The 20,351-nt window shown below is 32.5% G+C and overlaps 2 protein-coding genes across 2 annotated transcripts; both read right to left on the reverse strand.

Moving 5' to 3' along the window:
- Positions 1 to 214: 214 nt before the first annotated feature.
- On the reverse strand, positions 215 to 2,391 carry LOC124454447 (perlucin-like protein). The gene is made up of 4 exons (XM_047005257.1): positions 2,305 to 2,391; positions 1,802 to 2,194; positions 1,370 to 1,582; positions 215 to 503 (listed from the first exon to the last, which is right to left on the reverse strand). The coding sequence occupies exons 1-3, from the start codon at positions 2,351 to 2,353 to the stop codon at positions 1,473 to 1,475; spliced, it is 552 nt and encodes a 183-aa protein (XP_046861213.1). The 5' UTR covers positions 2,354 to 2,391; the 3' UTR covers positions 215 to 503; positions 1,370 to 1,472.
- Positions 2,392 to 5,653: 3,262 nt separating this feature from the next.
- On the reverse strand, positions 5,654 to 7,325 carry LOC124454559 (lysozyme 3-like). Its single transcript, XM_047005334.1, has 3 exons — positions 7,166 to 7,325; positions 6,817 to 7,014; positions 5,654 to 5,940 (listed from the first exon to the last, which is right to left on the reverse strand). The coding sequence occupies exons 1-3, from the start codon at positions 7,221 to 7,223 to the stop codon at positions 5,780 to 5,782; spliced, it is 417 nt and encodes a 138-aa protein (XP_046861290.1). The 5' UTR covers positions 7,224 to 7,325; the 3' UTR covers positions 5,654 to 5,779.
- Between the last annotated feature and the right edge of the window lie 13,026 nt (positions 7,326 to 20,351).

Raw genomic sequence — 20,351 nt, forward strand, 5'->3', positions numbered from 1 at the left:
GGCAATGATTATTTTTTATTCCTCCTCGACCTTAAAAAATATTAAGTCCAGGGGTGATATTATATATAAAACCATATTATCATAAACAGCTAAAGCATGCTATATACGGATTTTTTGATTCATTATCTGCAAAAAGTCGTTAAAAATGAACAAGACGCAAACATGAGCATTTTGACAGCATTTGACAGTGGTCGACAATTTACTTTCAATGCAATTTGATTTTTTAGTGCAATTTAATTAAAATGAGGACAACTAAATCAACTACAGCAGCTTTTTGTAAAAATTCTCAACTTTATGATATGATATATTAACGTCCTCGTATCGGGGTTGCCACAGTAACATCTAGCTCTTTTGAGTACATCCCGCGTTCTGAATTTTTTTCCAATACTTAAGTGTTTCAGGTTTTTTGATTCCATCTGGTCCACCATTATGAATTCGAGCATAATCTTTACACGTAGGATTGTGGCGAAGTTTAGGTTTGGTGGCATGTAATTTCATATAATCTGTAAAAAACTTAATTTTAAAAGAGTTGTTTTGAAAAAATTAAATAATTTTAAGATTTGGAATTGACATTCAAGATCGTAGAATTTTAAAAGAATAAATCTGTTCAATTCATATATGTCTACGTAAACACACTATATATTTAACCCTTTACTGCATGATTTTTTGGGCCATGGAATTCCATCAAGTCCATTGACTGTTGTTCTCTAGCTACACTGCGTAAGAAAGGGTTAAAACTAAAGCAGTTAAAACTCTAGTAACGAAAAAATTGAAATTAAAATGAAATGAATTTTTACCTTTCAATATTAATAATTATTAGTAATTTATACCTTTATTCCATAAAATTGTGATGAATATTTATCATGATTAAAAAATTAAATGAAATAACATGGAAGCGACTCTTGGTCATGTAGAATTTATTTTCGTTTTGCAGACACTGAATCGCATCATGAATGTAAGGAAAGGAGGTCTTAAAAATTTATCTCTCTGAAAATCAATAGATTGCATGAACGCGCTTTATTTTAAACAATTGATATCTTATTAGCTATATATGTTTTACTCTGAGACTAAAAAAAAGAAATAACAGCACAAGCCTTTTCTTAACTGTTAAACTGAAAGCCAAAAATTCCCACTTTCCAAAATTAATTTCAAGTAACTGAAAAGAACCAGTGAAAGATTCTTAATGCTATCACAAATATTGTTCAATAAAGCGGCTGACAAGTCTAGGATCACAATGCCAATAAGCTCTCACGTTGTTGATCGGAAATCAACGTTGCAAGATCTTTGTATTTTTTGATTTGGCTTTCTCTCAATTGACTCCATACATTTTAATGTTTTCAATAGTATTTTACCAAAGAATTTAACTTACTTTGAATGGTAGTTTCTGCGCAAGGAAAAGTGTCAACGCATTCTCGATAGCCAAGACCTGGACTTGAAGCGTCGATCCAATAAACACGTTGAATTTGATATGGTCAACAAGACCTGCCATTATCTCCACATCTTACATCTTTACGGCAGCCAGACTCAACATTGCAAATACATCTCAAGCAAGTACTTGACACAGGGCCGGAAAAATTGTAATCTACAAGGTTTAGCGATATATATATGCGTAGCAGTATGAACATTAACGGTATTTCTTGCTATGGCTTAATTGTATATGGGAGTATTCACACGATGAAATTTTATGTAAATTTTCCATGTAGAAATTTTTCACTCACCTTGAATAGAATAAGGTATAATGCAAAATAAAGCAAAGAAGAAAGCAGAATTAAATTATTTAAGTTCTTACAGTTTATTTTACCTCTCTGACAGATAAAAGACGTCTCATATTTGCATGGGACGTCATTCCACTGGCTATTGGAATAATAATAATGTACACAATCCTCTACACCAAAACGATTATTTGGTTCATTACGATGCCAATTTGTAAATATAGGTTTGGTATTCTGGATTGTGTAGAACATCTTGTCACTTTTTTCGCGAAACAAACCAATATAAGGATGAATAAGCCCTTGTTTTTCCGAAGTTTGGAAAATTGCTTGGTTGTCATAACGGTCTTTTGGAACAGCAAGATCTCCCCCTATTTGTTGACAAAGTCCTCTAGCTTTCTTCCACGTTGTTTTTGTCTTACCGAAGTAATAACAACTTGAATTTAGTTCAATCCAGCCAGACGGACAGTTAGTCGCTTTGTTAACTAAACGAGTCAAAAATCAATTGCATGAAAAACATGGAATCGTCAGCAGAAAAGGTTAAGATGTACATTATTGCAATGAACATCGAGTTCAATAAATCATCAATCAGCACCTTGTAGATTGAACACGACGATAATCAAAAGATATTTTAACATTAACATTTTCAAACCAAAAAGATATTAAACGACAGAATTTGAAAGACCAAACGACGCACAGGAAAAACGATTTGATGAAATGAGAATACTTGGTATGATTTGAAGTGTATATTGGGAACCGACTAGCTTGTTGCTGAAGCATTTAAACGTTATAAGGCTAAATATATTGTTATGCAAACAATGGTAAATGCATGAAAACACATAAGTTTAACTTCCGTTAGTAATGTAATTTTTAACTTAGTTAAATGACTTTAAACTTTTTCTTGAATATTCGCAAATATCAATCGAAATACCTATCTAAATCTCTATTATTCTTTCCTATTGACATATGCCTAAGCCGTTGCCTTTTGAGCTGAATGACAAGCCTGCAAAGCAGCAAAGCAACAATTTATAACTCAGTTCTAGATTAAAGCAAACAAAAAGGACCTTTGTCCATGTATACAAAATCAATATTCATTAAATGTTTCGTCTTGACGGAAAACGCTTCATCATAATAAATTTTATAGAGCCATGCAATAAGTAGAACAGATAATGTCACTCCACTTTTTTAACGGAAGGCAATAAAATAATGAAAATAAATATTGTAGCATTTCATGGGTGGAGTGGCGTGGAGTTCTTGTTGCTAAATTTTCTAAAATTCCAGCACAGCAGGATAAATAATATATTTATATTTTACATGAATTCATATCTTAGGCCTGTTTCAAACGTCGAACTTTACAAGAAAAAATAAAATGAGATAAACTTCCTCATTTACTTTTGATTTAAATGCGTTCGGTTCATGTAAAGTTTGACGTTTGAAGCAAGCCTTAGAGATGGGGATCACATCAGTTGGTTTTATGCAACAGAAATATGTGGCCAAACATCAGTTTGTGTCAATTTTTCATATTAAGCAAGTAAATCTATTTTTATTACGTTTAAATTACATATCGTTCGTTGAACGGCAATGATATTTTTAAAGTAAATGGTTTGAACCCGGAAGTATCGTTACATGTTTTTAACGATACTCCCGGGTTCAAACGAACATAAAGGACAAAGAACAACCCAACGAACGGCAAGGTGCAGTTTACAAAATAAACTGCACCGACTGCCACGCCTTTTATATCAGGGAAACTGGCAGGAACATAAACATAAGACTTACTGAACACAAACGAGCTACTAAGAAACAAGACAAAACTAATCACATTGCCGAACATCACCGAATCACAAAGCACAACATTGACTGGGACTCGGCAAAATGCATTACTTACAGTACTGACTACAGACAACGGCTTACATAAGAAAGTTGGTATACCAACTTGGAACAAACCCCCCTTAACAGATCACAGCAATTACAGGCACTTTACAGACGACTTATTCACAATAGAAACAAACGATCAACTAAAAACTACGGTGGCTCACAAGGGCCACCACACAAAATAAAAATATTAATACACACACAAAATAAAAATACACACACAAAATACATTATACACACACAAAATAAAAATACACACACAAAATACATTATACACACACAAAATAAAAATACACACACAAAATAAAAATACACACGCAAAATACATTATACACACACAAAATAAAAATGCACACACAAAATAAAAATACACACGCAAAATAAAAATACACACACAAAATATGATTGCGGGCGCTTGCAGTGCCAGCTTACTCGGAATTGCTCGTAATTGATCGCTTTTGTTTTCAAAGTTCTAATGGTTCCAACTTCCAGAGTACATAACAAAATTCACTGATTTCACTGTGATCAATTATTTCAAAGTTGCTTACGATATTGCTCCCCGTATTTTGGTTAAAATTAAGGTTAATGTGTTGTCCTTTGAAAGGACATTATTGGTCTAGCCTGTCCTGTACCAGTTATAAACAGCTTTGGGGTACTTGAAGTTGAAGTTAACGGACTTGCAGAGCTCGAAGGGCAACTGCTTGAAGAGACGCTACTCGTCATTGACGCTTCAGAACATTTTGGCAAAGAAGTTAATCTTCCCAAACGCACACCGCATTTGTGACAAAAAGAAGCTTTGTCAAGTGATTGTGCACCACAGTTGGCACAAAACAAATTATGCCATGGTTATGCAAGAGCTTGCTTTCGATTCCTTTCCAAATGTAATGTCAAATGTTTCGCAGTTGAAACAGTTAAATACAACGACAAGTCGACCAAATGTTAAAATCACAATTAGTGAATTACACATATCTGATTACAAACTGATAATATGATAGTCAGACCATCCGACACTGCAAGCGCCCGCAATCATATTTTGTGTGTGTATTTTTATTTTGTGTGTATTTTTATTTGGTGTGTGTATTTTTATTTTGTGTATGTATTTTTATTTTGTGTGTGTATAATGTATTTTGTGTGTGTATTTTTATTTTGTGTGTGTATTAATATTTTTATTTTGTGTGGTGGCCCTTGTGAGCCACCGTAAAAAACATTACACTTCACACTAATTCACAATGACAATACACAATTGACACCCACACATTACAACTAAAAATAAAATATTTCACTTCACACTAATTCACATTGACAATACACATTTCCTGTACACACAATACAAAGACGTAAGAACCAGATAACAAATACGGCTAACCTGACGTTTACTCCTCATTTGACTCTGAAGATGACTACCGCTAAGGTTGTCGAAACGTCAGTCAACAACAACAAAAACAGTCCTTCTCAGGACTTTATAAACCTGGACGATCATCATTTACAAACATGTAATGATATTTTTACTTTTATTTTCTTTCCAGACGTACAGACACGTCTTTCGCACGTGCTTTGCATGTGACAGAATCGTGTTACTACAAATGAACAGATAATCTTTTGTCGGTGGTAACTAAAATTTTTAGAAAGCTAATAACTAATTACATATGATCGCGTTGTCGTTAGTATAAATTAACGCTGAGTTTCATTTCATATTAGAATAAAACACAACGGCTTTTTTGTAGCTTTCAGTGACGTGGCTAGCTTGAAAATTAGTCTTGCTATGCAAATTTTTTGTGTTTACTCGAGCACTGCAAAAACAATGAATCCCTAAATACTGCTCTGAATTTCATATATATTACATATCTCTCGTTGAACGGCAATGATTATTTTTTGTTCCTCCTCGCCCTTACAAAATATTAAGTCCAGGGGTGAAAAATTTATATAAGACCTGATTATCATAAAAAGCTAAAGCATGCTATATACGGATTTTTTGAATTATTATCTGCAAAACTTCGTGAAAATGAACAAGAAACAAAGATGACCATTTTGACAACATTTGACAGTGGTCGACAATTTACTTTCAATGCAACTTGATTTTTTAATGCAATTTAATTAAACGAGGACAACTAAATCAACTACAGCAACTTTTTGTAAAAATTCTCAACTTTATGATATGATATATTAGCGTCCTCGTATCGGGGTTGCCACAGTAACATCTAGCTGTATCGAGTGCATCCCTCGTTCTTAATTTTTTGCCAATAACCAAGAGTTGAAGAGCTCCTATATCCATTTGGTCCACCATTATGAATTCGAGCATAATCTTCACACGTAGGATTGTGGCGAAGTCGAGCATAGGTGGCATATTTGTTCATATAATCTGTAAACAAATAAATTTTAAGAGTTGTTTTGAAAATATTTAAATAATTTTATAATTTAGAATTGAGATCCGAGATCGTGGATTGTGAAAAGAATAAATCTGTTCAATATATATATATATATTTACGAAAACACACAATATAATTAACCCTTTTCTGCATGATTTTTTGGGGCATGAAATTCCATCAAGTCCATTATTTGTTGCTCTCAAGCTACACTGTGTAAGAAAGGGTTAAAACTAAGCAGTCACAATACTAGTGAAGAGTAAAATTAAATTAATTGTTAAATAAAATGAAATTTTTCATTTCAATAATTATAATAATTATTATTGATTTTTACCTTTATTCCTTAAAATTGTGATAAATATTTATTATGATTAAAAAGTTAAATGAAATAACATGGAAGCCACTCTTGGTGGTATAGAAACAAGTTTCGTTTTGCAGACACTAAATCACATCATGAATACAAGGAAAGTAGGTCTTAAAAATTTTTCTTTACGAAATGAAAAGATTGCATGAACGCGCTTTGTTTTAAAGAATTAATATCCTATTAGCAATATATGTTTTACTCTGAGACTATAAAAAAGAAATAGCAGCAGAAGCCTTTTCTCAACTGTTAAACTGAAAGCCAAAAGTTCCCACTCTCCAAAAATAATTTTAAGTAAATGAGAAGAACCAACGAAAGTTTCTTAATGCTATCACAAAGATTCTTCAATAAAGCGGTTGACAAGTCTAGGATCACAATGTCAATAAGTTCTCACGTTGCTTATCGGAAATCAACGTTGCAAGATCTTTGTATTTTTTGATTTGGCTTTCTCTCGCCTGACTCCATACAATCTAATTTTTTAAATAGTATTTTACCAAAGAATTTATCTTACTTTGAATGGTAGTTTCTGCGCAAGAAAAAGTGTCAACGCATTGTCGATAGCCACGACCTGGACTTGAAGCGTCGGTCCAATAACCATATTGAATTTGATATGGTCCACAAGACCTGCCATTATCTCCACATCTTACAGATGTACTGCAGCCAGACTCAACATTGCAAATACATCTCAAGCAACTACTTGACACATAGCCTTAATAATAGTAATCTATAACGTTTAGCGATATATATGTGTAGCAGTACGAACATGAACGATATTTCATGCCATGGCTTAAATGTACAATAGAATATTCATACACGATGAAATTTCATGTAAATTGTTCATGTAGAAATTCTTCACTCACCTTGAACAGCATAAGGAAGAGCAACCAGCAACAAGCAAATATAAATGGCTGAAGACATCTTTTTGCTTTTCGTGATATTTTCCACGCTTTTACAAAGTTTTAAAAATTCAGTTTGTTTTTTTCTCAGGTTCGATCTCTTCTGCAATGCTCTGAGCTGACGGACGGCTACGCCTTTTTAATCATTCCATACCGGATGCTCTGAAAAGATGTTTTGAAATGGTAATTTGATAAGGCTTAGTTATCATGCAGTTTTTGAAAGGTTATACCCCATGGGGTTTAGCTATTTAAAAGACTTAACACCTTGCAATGCCACAAGATAAAACAAGAAAAATATTTTAGTTAATTAATGATAGTTTTTGTAGTTGTCCAGCAATCATGAAGAAACGTCAAAGGTTTCTGATTGTTTTTGCATCGTTTCTGCCACAACTGTAAAGTAAGTTATCTATATAAGTGGTAATAATTCCTTTGCCATAGTTAGCAACAGACGAAATTGTTTTTAAGCACTGAACTAAGGTAAAATCGCAGACTTAATCGTTGACTTTTCAGCAAAGGTGTCGTTAAGGATTTATCTAGTACTGAACGGAACTTAGTTGGCGTAATGATATATTGGTACCGCTCAACAGTGCAGTAGAAAAAACATAACACGAAAAATCATTTAACATGGAAAGTCATCAGTTAAAGTACGAAACTTTGCATTCGCTGCTGTCCCAATTGATGGACATTCTTGTTGATGCCAGTTGCAATAACAATTTGGCAAATGTGAGTCCAAAAATCTCAGTCACTGAAATCTTAAGTGTCATTAATCTCTTTATCCTCACCTGATAAACTCCCACCTTGCTGTAATTGTTTTGCTGAGAAGGCTGTTTTGAAAGGATTTTTAGAAAAAGGATAAACTATAGACGCTTAATTTTAAATTCAAATTTCTTCTTTTGGTTTTAAATTTCAGTAGAATACTATTTTACCATTGGATTTGCTTCTGAAAAGTCCTTAAAAATAAAAATAAATTTTAAAATTTGCTGTCGTAATTTTTTTTGACGTTCCCTAATCCGCCACTGAAAATGAGTTTTTAGATGAAAGTTCACTGTCAATTTTGGTAAAGTGAAAACCTGCAAGGGCTAAAATAAAAATTAGACAAGTAATCAAGGCATCATTTTTAATATGTCCATGATTTCGTAAATAATTTTTACAAACAGTCATTCAAAGCTTATCTCAAACTGAATGAAAACAATAACTAAAGTTGTGCCAGTGCGACATGCTTTGAGTGGATTTAACGGTTGTTCAAGGAGGCGGTTATTGTTGTTTGCGTCTATCGCAATTGCAAGTTGGTACCAGAGTCAGTAAACACAAAAACATTCATTCGCCAGATCAGGACTAATGCGATTGTTTAAACGTGTTGTTGCTTCGCTGAGAAGGAAGTTTTGAAGAAAAGAAAAGCGTTAAATTACATTTATACGGAGAAAAATTTCCTGATAACGAGCATTGAGAGAGAATATCCACGAAGTCCCAGTATTCAGTTTGCCCTTCCTACTAGCACGCATTATAAACACCTTAGTAAGGAATTTTAAATGAAATACAGAGTCAATTTCTATACTAAACATCCTTTGTCATAATGAATCGAAACTTTCATGGGCTTTAGAAACACATGATACACAAGACATCATCTTTTGTCCCTATAAGCGTTGTTATGTCACTTATAAGTGTAAAAATAGGACACACAAGCATAAAGTATTTACAGGAAAGCTATATACATTGTTGTGGTAAAAAAACGCGATTAAAAATTGCTTATTTGTATGATATGGGGATAAATGTACCTTTATGGAGAGTACCACTGGGTGGCTTATTCGAAAAACAAAACAAGAAAATGGCATGGTAGAAAAGGCAGAGTGTGGTGTCATATAGTCAAAGTGCTGAGTCTCCTCTTCCAAAGATACGCACTTCTATTACATACTCCACATTTCCACTTTATTCCCCCTGAGGAAAATGCAGAGTCTGTATTAGAAATATGTACCTTTCAAAGCGGAAAGATTCTGCACTACTATACTGTGCACTCTGTATTTTTACTATATGACACAAGAAAGCTGTATTTACACATTTTAAAGTAAAATATAATAACATATTATTAAGACTTTAGAAAGATTTGCTTCTTGAGATAAATGTTTTTTTCCCATTATTTTGTGGTGCAATTTGACCTTTGCTGTTGACGACGTATCCACTTGGAATGCGCTGATGCTGGCACTGGCCTTGACGACAACAAGTCTTAAAAAAAAGAAACCCTTGAATGAAAGAAACCAGCAGAAAGGACTTTTTCCATAACAAGCAAAGGATCCCATTTTAAGTTATAATAAATTATGAAACTGCTAGTTGTTAAGAGCGTGTACCTTAAATCAGAAATAATACATATTTTGCCAGTTGCCCAACATTATGGGGAAATAAATGTTTATTTGCATCAGAAGTCAGCACATTAACCTAGCTGTAATTTCATTACGTCATTGGAACGCCAAATAGCTTAATTTAATATGCATGTTTACAAATAAAATATACTTTATAATTACGTCAAGAGAAATCCCATGAGAGTGATGGTGTATTTAACAGTGTAATTTACACCAGAAAAATTAAATTCAATGAGTCGTAATTACTGAAATGTCAATTAGATAATTAGAAGAATCATTTGCACAATTCTACTTATGTATCGCTGTAGATTAATTTTGTGTCAGAACTACGATGTACTTTTAGCAATTGATTTAGATATTTAAACCAGCTATGCAACGTTCGGAAAACGCACTTCAAGAATTGGCGAAATGAAATATTTCCCTCAATTGCAAACCGTCAATTTTGCATTTGTATTTGTTTTCTTAGCTAAGAAAATCTCAATTTTTACTGCTGATTGGATAATGCTGCTATGTACCGCCTTATTAATGAAATATGTTCGTTATTCCTAATAAATGTATTCAGTCACGTGATTTTAGAAATAATAATTTATTTCAGTTATTGCTCTGATCGAATCTTATAATTTTTGCTTTCTCGAAGGTGTAATAAATGCTTAAAAAATATAGCTATCCAATAGATAACGTTATCCAGGCTTCGTGCAACCGGCCATAGAAGTGCAATTTCACCAACTGTATTATAAAGTTTTAGTTCACTCTCAGTCTTCCACATTGTACTACACATGAAGATAACGTGATAATGAAATCTATCTCCTTTTCGCAGCAAGCATCTGAAAACTTCATCTTTAAGGCTTAGTTTTATAACCAAGGACAACGCATAGCTATACGTATTATAAAAGTTAAAATACAGCACAATGTTCTTTTAATTCCACACTTCCAGATTTTCCGCAATTTTCCACAATTTACACGTCATTAATTTTCCTTAAAAACGATAACTGGAATATGTCAAGAATGTAAAACCGTTTCTTTCAATTATTTTCAATTTCCTGTGATTCATTTACCAAACACCATTATGCACAAATCAAAAAGACAAAGTGAAAACACAGTCATTTTTGCAATTTCACTAATCCTTTGTGGCATCTAGAATAAAGAATTTTTGATTTCTTGCAATGCATTTAATGTAAAAAACTTTGATATCAAGAGGGATAGAAGCTTAAATGCATGTCACTATTGTCTGGTCGCAGAGGAGATTATTTTGCATCTTTCGCAAACGAGGAGCGAAGCCTGCACGGTTTTTACTCCTATCAGGCAAATAATTTTAGGTTTCATCACCGGAAAAACAATAAATGGAATTAATTTTCGAAAGAAATGAATATTAACTTTGGTGAAAAATTTGCTTTGTATGAGTAAAATATCGAGCTCGCATATCACCATGATTCACGATTATATTTTGTAGAACAGTTTTTAATAAAAACTTAGCTACCATTATAGTTCAGTCTTATTCAGAAAAGAGGTTTAGATTCCTCTTCGCCCTTAAAAATACTAAGTCCAGGGGTGATATTACATATAAAACCGGATTACAAATTACAATTACAATTATTTTCAATTTCCTGTGATTCATTCACCAAACACCATTATGCACGAGTCAAAAACACAAAGTGAAAACACAATCATTTTCGAAATTTCATTAATCTTTTGTGGCATCTAGAATAAGGAATTTTTGATTTCTTGCAATGCATTTTGAATGTAAAAAACTTTGATATCAGGAGGGATATAAGCTTAGGCGCATGTCAATATTGTCTGGTCGCAGAGGAGATTATTTTGCATCTTTCACACACGAGTAGCGAAGCCCACACATTTTTTACTCCTACAATGCAATCAATTTCCGGTTTCCTCACCGGAAAAACAATAAATGGAATTAATTTTCGAAAGAAATGAATATTAACTTTGGTGAAAAATTTGCTTTGTAGGACTAAAATATCGAGCTGGCATATCACCATGATTCACGATCATATTTTGTAGAACAGTTTTTAATAAACCATTTTAGTTTAGTCTTATTCAGAAATGAGGTTTAGATTCCTCCTCGACCTTAAAAATTATTAAGTCCAGGGGTGATATTATATATAAAACCTGATTATCATAAACAGCTAAAGCATGCTATATACGGATTTTTTGATTCATTATCTTCAAAAAGTCGTTAAAAATGAACAAGAAACAAACATAAGCATTTTGACAGCATTTGACAGTGGTCGACAATTCACTTTCAATGCAATTTGATTTTTCAATGCAATTTAATTAAATGAGGACAACTAAATCAACTACAGCAACTTTTTCGTAAAAATTCTCAACTTTATGATATGATATATTAACGTCCTCGTGTCGGGGTTGCCACAGTAACATCTAGCTGTATCGAGTACATCCTTCGTTGCGAATTTTTCGCCAATAGCCAAGGGTCGAAGAGCTCCTGTATCCATTTGGTCCACCATGATGAATTCGAGCATAATCTTCACACGTAGGATTGTGGCCAAGTCGAGCATAGGTGGCATACCTGTTCATATAATCTGTAAACCATAAATTTTAAGAGTTGTTCTGGAAAAATCTTAGGAGTTGTTCTGGAAAAATTTAAACAATTTTATAATTTAGAATTGAGATTCGAGATCGTGGATTGTGAAAAGAATAAATCTGTTCGATATATATATATATATATATATATATATATATATATATGAAAACACACAATATATTTAACCCTTTTCTACATGGTTTTTTGGGGCATGGAATTCTATCAAGTCCATTAATTGTTGCTCTCAAGCTACACTGTGTAAGAAAGGGTTAAAACTAAGCAGTCACAATGCTAGTGAAGAATAAAATGAAATTACACATTTAATATAAACGACAACTTTTTTGAAAATAGACATGTTTCGACTTTCGACATCTTATCGACAAGTCTATTTTCAAAAAAGTTGTCGTTTATATTAAATGTGTATTGGCAATAGTGCTTTTACGAAATTATGAAAATGAAATTAATTGTTAAATAAAATGAAATTTTTCATTTCAATAATAATAATAATTATTAGTAATTTATACGTTTATTCCTTAAAATTGTGATGAATATTTATTATGATTAAAAAGTTAAATGAAATAACATGGAAGCGACTTTGGGATATAGAAATAAGTTTCGTTTTGCAGACACTGAATCGCATCATGAATGTAAGGAAAGTAGGTCTTAAAAATTTATTTTTATGAAATCAATAGATTGCATAAACGCGCTTTGCTTTGAACAATTAATATCTTAATAGCTATATATGTTTTACTCTGAGACTAAGAAAAAAGAAATGATAGCACAAGCCTTTTCTTAACTGTCAAACTGAAAGCCAAAAGTTCCCACTTTCCAAAAAAATTTTCAAGTAACTGAAAAGAACCAACGAAAGATTCTTAATGCTATCACAAAGATTCTTCAATAAAGCGGCTGACAAGTCTAGGATCACAATGTCAATAAGCTCTCACGTTGTTTATCGGAAATCAACGTTGCAAGATCTTTGTATTTTTTGATTTGGCTTTCTCTCGCTTGCCCTTATATAATTTAATTTTTCAATAGTATTTTACCAAAGAATTTAACTTACTTTGAATGGTAGTTTCTGCGCAAGAAAAAGTGCCAACGCATTTTCGATAGCCACGACCTGGACGTAAAGCGTCGGTCCAATAACCATATTGAATTTTATATGGACCACAAGACCTGCCATTATCTCCACATCTTACAGATTTACGGCAGCCAGACTTAACTTTGCAAATACATCTCAAGCAACTACTTGACACATAGCCTTAAAAATAGTAATCTATAAGGTTTAGCGATATATATTTGTAGCAGTATGAACATGAACGATATTTCATGCTATAATTTGAAATATTTTTGGCAAAAAAACATGCCATTGTTGAAAACATTAAATTGCCATTACTTGGCAGGAGTGAGGTTTTTGTTTTGCAATCATTGAGTATGAGTGTGATTGAAGTTTTAGAATACGGGCAAAATTCAGTAACTTCACGCAAAAACACTCATTCATCATATATCATACACCATTTGTATCATATATGAAAAATATTACCTGGTATACATAAAAAATGTTGAGACCACCATTGCAAAAAAATTCTTAGAATCACTTGACAAACATTTTTTGATGTCAGGGTCGGGCAGACTTTATACAGTTTTTGTAAATTTCACTGACGGGTAGCTAATATAATCAAAACTTATATTACTAAGGACAATATTGTTTCCGTTATATTGATTTAAAACTGATTGCCCACTTGATGGTAAATGATAAACTAAAAGATTTTTATATTAAACGGAAATCTCAGGGAGGTAGAGATGATCTCCCCCACAAATGATTTTTGTCAGAAATTTAAAGTTATAAGAAAATATCACAACAAATAATTGCTCTTAAACTCATGGAAAAATGCTGCAATACGAGTAATTCAATTGAAAATTCAATACTAAACCTACTATATCCCCAGTCTACTTTCTTCTTATTTTCTTGCTGTTGTCATTATTGATTGATGGATAAACTTTATTTAAAATCATTAATTAGCCTTTTCAGCAATAGCTACATAAAAATGGCAATGCACTTTTGCACTACACATAAATTTTGGACCAGATGTGTAAAAATGCATGAACTATAGTCTTTGCCATAAAAATATGTGAAAATGCATGAACGATAGTCTTTGGCATGAGATTGCGTGAAAATTGATGAACTATAGACTTTAGCATGAAAATGCATGAACAATAGTCTTTGGCATGAAAATGTGTGAAAATGCAAAAATTAAAGTCTTTGGCATAAAATTGTGTGAAAATGCATGAACTATAGTCTTTGGCATGAAATTGTGTGACATATTTTAAACCAACAACCTAAGAATATTATAAACAATGACGTGGCCTTTAGTTAAGAAATAAAAGTTGTTTAATGTATTTGCACAGGCTTATGCCATCCCCGAGGAGACCTTTGGAAGCTAGAACTTGAGAGCTAATCAAGAATTTGAAAATTCTCACAAAACGTCTCTAAGGTTTGCATAAGCCAGTGCAAACACGAAAACATCATTTATTTCTTTTATAAAGCAACAATAATGTGAAACAGACAAAATGAAAACAGACTTTTTAACTTTACCCCTAAAATGCATTTATGATCGATTTGCAATTTGATTGATTTGATTTGTTGAATTCAGATCTGTTTTGCACAGACCAATGAAAATACAGCGATTGACCCATCAGAACCACATTTCATTGTCTTTACTTATAAATTAATTCTAATCAAGGGAATGCCAACTTTATGTTGGTGTCACATAAAATGCTCACTTTAAACAAACTTAAGTCAGTTCTAATGTAACATAAACCACTAATTATTGTCTGTTTAGCTTTTAATTCACTTGATCAGCAGGAGACTTTCGAGAAATGCCATTCTTGAGTTAGCTAATAGTTTGTGCATTTGAACACAAAACCTTGTCAAGCATTTCTCATATTTTAACAGTTCAAGCAGTTTTAAAAAATTTTCATGAAGTCACGTAAGCTTGCAACATAAGTTAAAAGATCTAGGAAGACCAACTTACCGATACATTTCTTTTTGGATTTGTCAAGTTTGTATCCAAAGGAGCATAGGCATTCGTAGGAGCCTGGGATATTTATGCATGAGTGATCTTTGCCACAAGGAGAAGACTGACATGCGCCGATATCTAATGTTTCACAATTAAGTTGTTTGAAAATGAGTACCATTAATTAAGCAATTTTATGTCTAATTTAAAAATGTGTAATAAATAAATATGAAATTTTTTGTTTAATTTATTCCGTTTGAATAATTCTTATTTGATTTCACGAGAATGTAAAAACATAATTGTCCTAAAATTTTAATATTTGTATTTGATATGAACAAATCAACACCTAAAACGTCAAATAAATTCTGTAACAAATGAGAGTATAGTGAGATCTGTGATTTTTGGGACTGTATGTATTAGTAATTTATTAGTAAATCCAACACAACTTTCTAGATTCGTTTAGACAAATACTTTTGCAAGTCATACAGACTACGTTTGATTTTTGCCAACAAGAATGAGTCTAATAACAGAATACATTAATTAACGATCATTTACTGTACACGATAGAAGATTGCTCACCAAGGGCTACCAGCAGAATCGCACATAAAGAATGTTAAATCTGGTGGTGGGATTGATAAGGCGGCATTTATTATATAAATCAAACCTAGTTCTTACATAGCTAATGGGACTATGAATTATGAAGTGAGGCGTGTACCCACGACGGTTGCTATTTTGAATTATTTTCATCATTAATAAAAAAAACGAAAAACAACTTTGCCGTTTAAAGCCATGAGATTAGCTTTGGAAAAATTCACACAACAGGGGCATATTAATTATCTTATCCTGTCGTTGCAAGTGTCGGAAATTTTGAGTTTGTTAATTCAAGATGTTGCATTATCTTTGCAAAAGAAAATGCATCGACTAACAAAATTATATGAAATTAAAGCATATCATCTATACCAAACAAGCTCGATGGTTTACCCGTAATTAATTTCTTTGACAAATTTTTTTACAAGAAGTGGAAAAATCATATTTGATCCAAGCATATCTTGGTATGAAAAGCAGCAGTATTTGGAGACGTTGCATCTTGCCGTAAAATTTTAAAAAAATATTATTCAATCAAGTCTTATTCAATGTTCCATCAAGCAGTGTTCATTTTCAAACTTATTGTTTTCTAAGTAAATAAACACAGGAAAACCAACAAAACAAGACTAAATACAAGCAGGTTGGCCACGACCAGGTCCAAAACTAGAACGTTGATTTGGGGGAGGGGTTGACTCTTCATACATGTGCGAAAATTCATGTTTTGTGACCTAATGTGCTCAGCAGTAGGGCGTGACAGACAAAGAAGTTATGTAAATAGGAATGGCTAAGAAGGTTTGGCATTTTCATTATTGCCTAAAAGCAGGTCTTTTGAGTTTATATAAGTTTGGGGAAGCTTCATCTAAGGTTCCGTTTTTGACACATTTACTCGGGCAAAACTATTACTAAACATAACTCTCGAATATTTTTGATATTTAAGTGACCATTACCTGCATACCAGTTCTTTATTGAGTTGACATCTTTAAGTATGAACCAATATATACTTTCATTTTTTCAGATTAGTCAAATTTGGCACCACATTAATATTAGTTGAATATGTTAAACTATTTTTGGCGATAAGAGAATTATTTGTCTTCAAGCCATTAACATTTTACCTTGGGCCATTGATTGAATCACTTTTAGTTGCACAAAAAGTTCAGAATTCGCTTTTAGTGCTCAACAGTCTGCTACAAGGTCGAATGAGTTATCTAGTTCTAACAATTTTTTGGCAGGAAAACAATAACTAAAGAATGCACCCATTTTTTCCACAAAATAATGCATTTATGTAAAGTATCTAATGTATTGATAATTAAAGAAGCTACTCACAGTTTAAATTACGTCTCTCACGTTGACAGATGAAGTTAAAGTGTTGCCAACATCCAACGTCATTCCACTCTGGTTCATAATAGTTGTCATGAATTACAACGCAGTCCTCCATGCCAAATCTTTCGTGACTAGGTTCTTTCCAATACCATAATGTGAAACTGGGCTTGCCATTTTGAACTGTGTAGAACTGATTGTCGCTTTTATTGCGATACAAACCAATAAAATGACCTTTAAAGTTTTTTTTTAAGATGATTCTGGAAATGGCATTATTCTCAGCATTATTATTTGGAACAGCAAGATCTCCTCCCTTCTGTAGACAAAGGTTTCTTGCTTTATTCCATGTTACTGCTTTTGCACTGGAGAAATAACAAGATGATTCTATATGCAACCAATCAGAAGGACAGCTTGCTAGACGAATGAAAAAATAAATAAGACAACAATAACTAGTAATTGTTTTCAGAATGGTTTATGCGAGTGGAATAAATATTTAATATGCACTTTTACGCTGTGAAAGCTGATTAAAAATGCTTAAACAGGCAGGATTGTGTTTTGCAGACGGATGTTGTATAAAACAAGTCTTTCAATACCTAAAGGAGTTTTTAAAGGATGAGGAGGGTCTTTGAGCAGGTTTTGTAGAGTAGCCACAAATTGAACAGTAAAGTATAAAAGAATACAATTCTTAAAAAAATTGTATAGAAATTTTAAAAGAAATAAAAGAAATTGATTGTGAAGCTTACGTAGTCTGGCCAACACTTGACATTTTAATCATAAGGGGAAACCTTGGTGCTTAAATGGATGGTTATAATAATCGTTAAGTGTTGTTGTGGATTTGTTATGTATTTATATTGTGCGTAATAAACAGCCTGTTTTACACTAAAAACTAATTCATTCCATAATATTGTAATTGAGATAGAAATACTAAAAATAGGAAATCATAACACCAAAAATGTGCATGAACTTGAGGTAAGCTGTAAAATATAACTCATTTTTACGCCCATTTCAAATAACATTCCTAATTTTCCAGATTAAAGTCAATTTTATTGTAATGTGTGCTTATATGAAATTTTTTTATATCTAAATAAGAAATTTTTGTCTGACTCTAATAGCGTTAAATTGAATAGTAAGAAAGCCTTTTGAAAAATTTTATTAAACCCAGTAGAATTTAATGCCAATTACTGAAAAACGTTATTACACATTATTTACATACATTTTTTGACCTTATTTGTTGTACCTTTGAAAAAATATTGCTTATTTAAATTTTTAAAGGAAGTGAATGCTCAACAGTAAAACCTAATTTTCTTACATCGAATATTAACAAGATATGTATAAATGAACATTGTCAGTGCATACCACCCTTACTAAGCGGCGGATGACTAATTGCGTGGCCTGTAAGCTTAGAAAAATTTGTGGGACTTTAAGTGATATAACTTTCTTCCAAAAAGTTCAGTATTTTGAGGACGTTCCAGTTTCTTATGCTCCATTGCCTTTGCTTCAGTTTTGCTACTCATAGTGTAAACATTTTGAATAAATTTTAATTTCGAACGAGATAAACTCACTACTTAATGAGTTCTATACATAGAGCATTATCATAAAACATCGTACAACTTCCAACAGCATATATGATTAAAATTTTGAACATTTTTCTCATCTAGAATGGCAAAAAGTAAAAACTATGTTTAAAGAGAACAGGACTTTTAAAAACGCGGGCATGTAAGCTTCAGCCTACATAGCCTACTGAGTAATCGGACAACGGCCATATTTGTCTGTTCTTGAAATAAGTTCATAAAGCTACAATCCCATTGGTTGAAGACATTTGATGTAATATTATTGAGGTGCACTCATTCTAGGAGGTCTGGAAGCATGTCTGTCAAAATACTTTTTGAAGTTTGGATTTACAGAATTCTTACTTTACGAAAGCCAACAAATAATAAACTCAAGACTGTCTAATATGGTGTATCTAGGTTAGCAGGGCCATAGCTAGATTACTAACTGCAGGAGGAGTGATAAACCTAACCTTAACCCTTACTTTAACCCTAACCCTACCCCCTCCTTAATGTAGAGAAAATCAAATTGTGTTTATGCTAACATATGCTATTGTCATTTAGAGACCCATACACTTTCAATGTTGTGTGCTGAGGAAGTTTTAAGTCTATTGAAGCTTTTCATAAGTTTATTACTGATTTCCTGCTTGATTGCATTGATAATGATGAACTTGTATGTGTGGATGTGAGCCTTATTTTTGTGGTTACATGTAAAATGAGCATGCAGCAAATTCCTTGCGCAATAGCAACAGCACAGAGAACAGTCAGGATTCTCAACAAAGAACAAAGTTTTAAACTGCACAGAGATGCTCTTTATTCATGATCGGTGATAAAAAATCTTGATAAAGACAGTAATAAATCCATACCTTGGCACGAGTTACATTCTCCTGAGTATCCTTCCATACACGTGCAGTTCAATGTTCCATTAATTTTACGATAGTATGTGTTGGGTCCACACAAAGGAAAGTGAAAAGTGCTTGTCGCTATATCGATCAATAAAATTAAAAATAAAATCAACCAGGGTATTTAAATGAAACATATTCTTCCTCAAAGAGCACAATTTGTCACTCAGTATCCACGTTGACGTACCCAGCAAGCAAGTTTGTTATGCAATGTTGGTATTTTTGGTGTTCGCACATTTCGTAAAAACAAAACAATTAAATAAATGTTGAAAATTTACAGAGTATGAACAAATTTGCTTGCTGTTTGGGACACTATAAAGGATATACTAAAGAAGTTAGATAATTGATAAATGTTCAAAAAATTATCAATTCATCAGTAGTTCTCACAAAATGTGTCAAAGCTCATGTACTTTGGCATGGCTTTGCCTTGTTTATTTAAAGTAATATGAATAAAAAATTAATCTCGAAAACCACGAGAGTACTTCGTAATCGCCTCAATTTGAACAGCATGCTAAAAGAAAATGAAAAGTTTCAAATCTAGTTTAATCCAAAGATGTAAAAGTTTAAACTCTGTTTTGCAATATACTGAAATTTTAAGAAATGTGATAAACTTAAGCTCACTGCACAACATGCTCAATTTGGACGTTTTGTCTTTCAATCTATTTTCATGATTTTTTTATTTAAGACTGATTTCAAGCCCAAGTGATTGTTTAAATGATGTAAGAAACAATAAAGACATAAATTTAACACCCAAGAAGTTTGACAAGAATAGACAAACGGCAAAAATGTCCAAATTAGACACTTTGCACTTTGAACTTAATGTTCATCAAATTTTCTATAATTTTGGAAGGAAGAACAACCGTTTACTAAGGCA

The sequence above is a fragment of the Xenia sp. Carnegie-2017 genome, unplaced genomic scaffold (assembly GCF_021976095.1).
Source record: "Xenia sp. Carnegie-2017 unplaced genomic scaffold, XeniaSp_v1 HiC_scaffold_3, whole genome shotgun sequence".
In the NCBI taxonomy this organism is placed as follows: Eukaryota; Metazoa; Cnidaria; class Anthozoa; order Malacalcyonacea; family Xeniidae; genus Xenia; species Xenia sp. Carnegie-2017.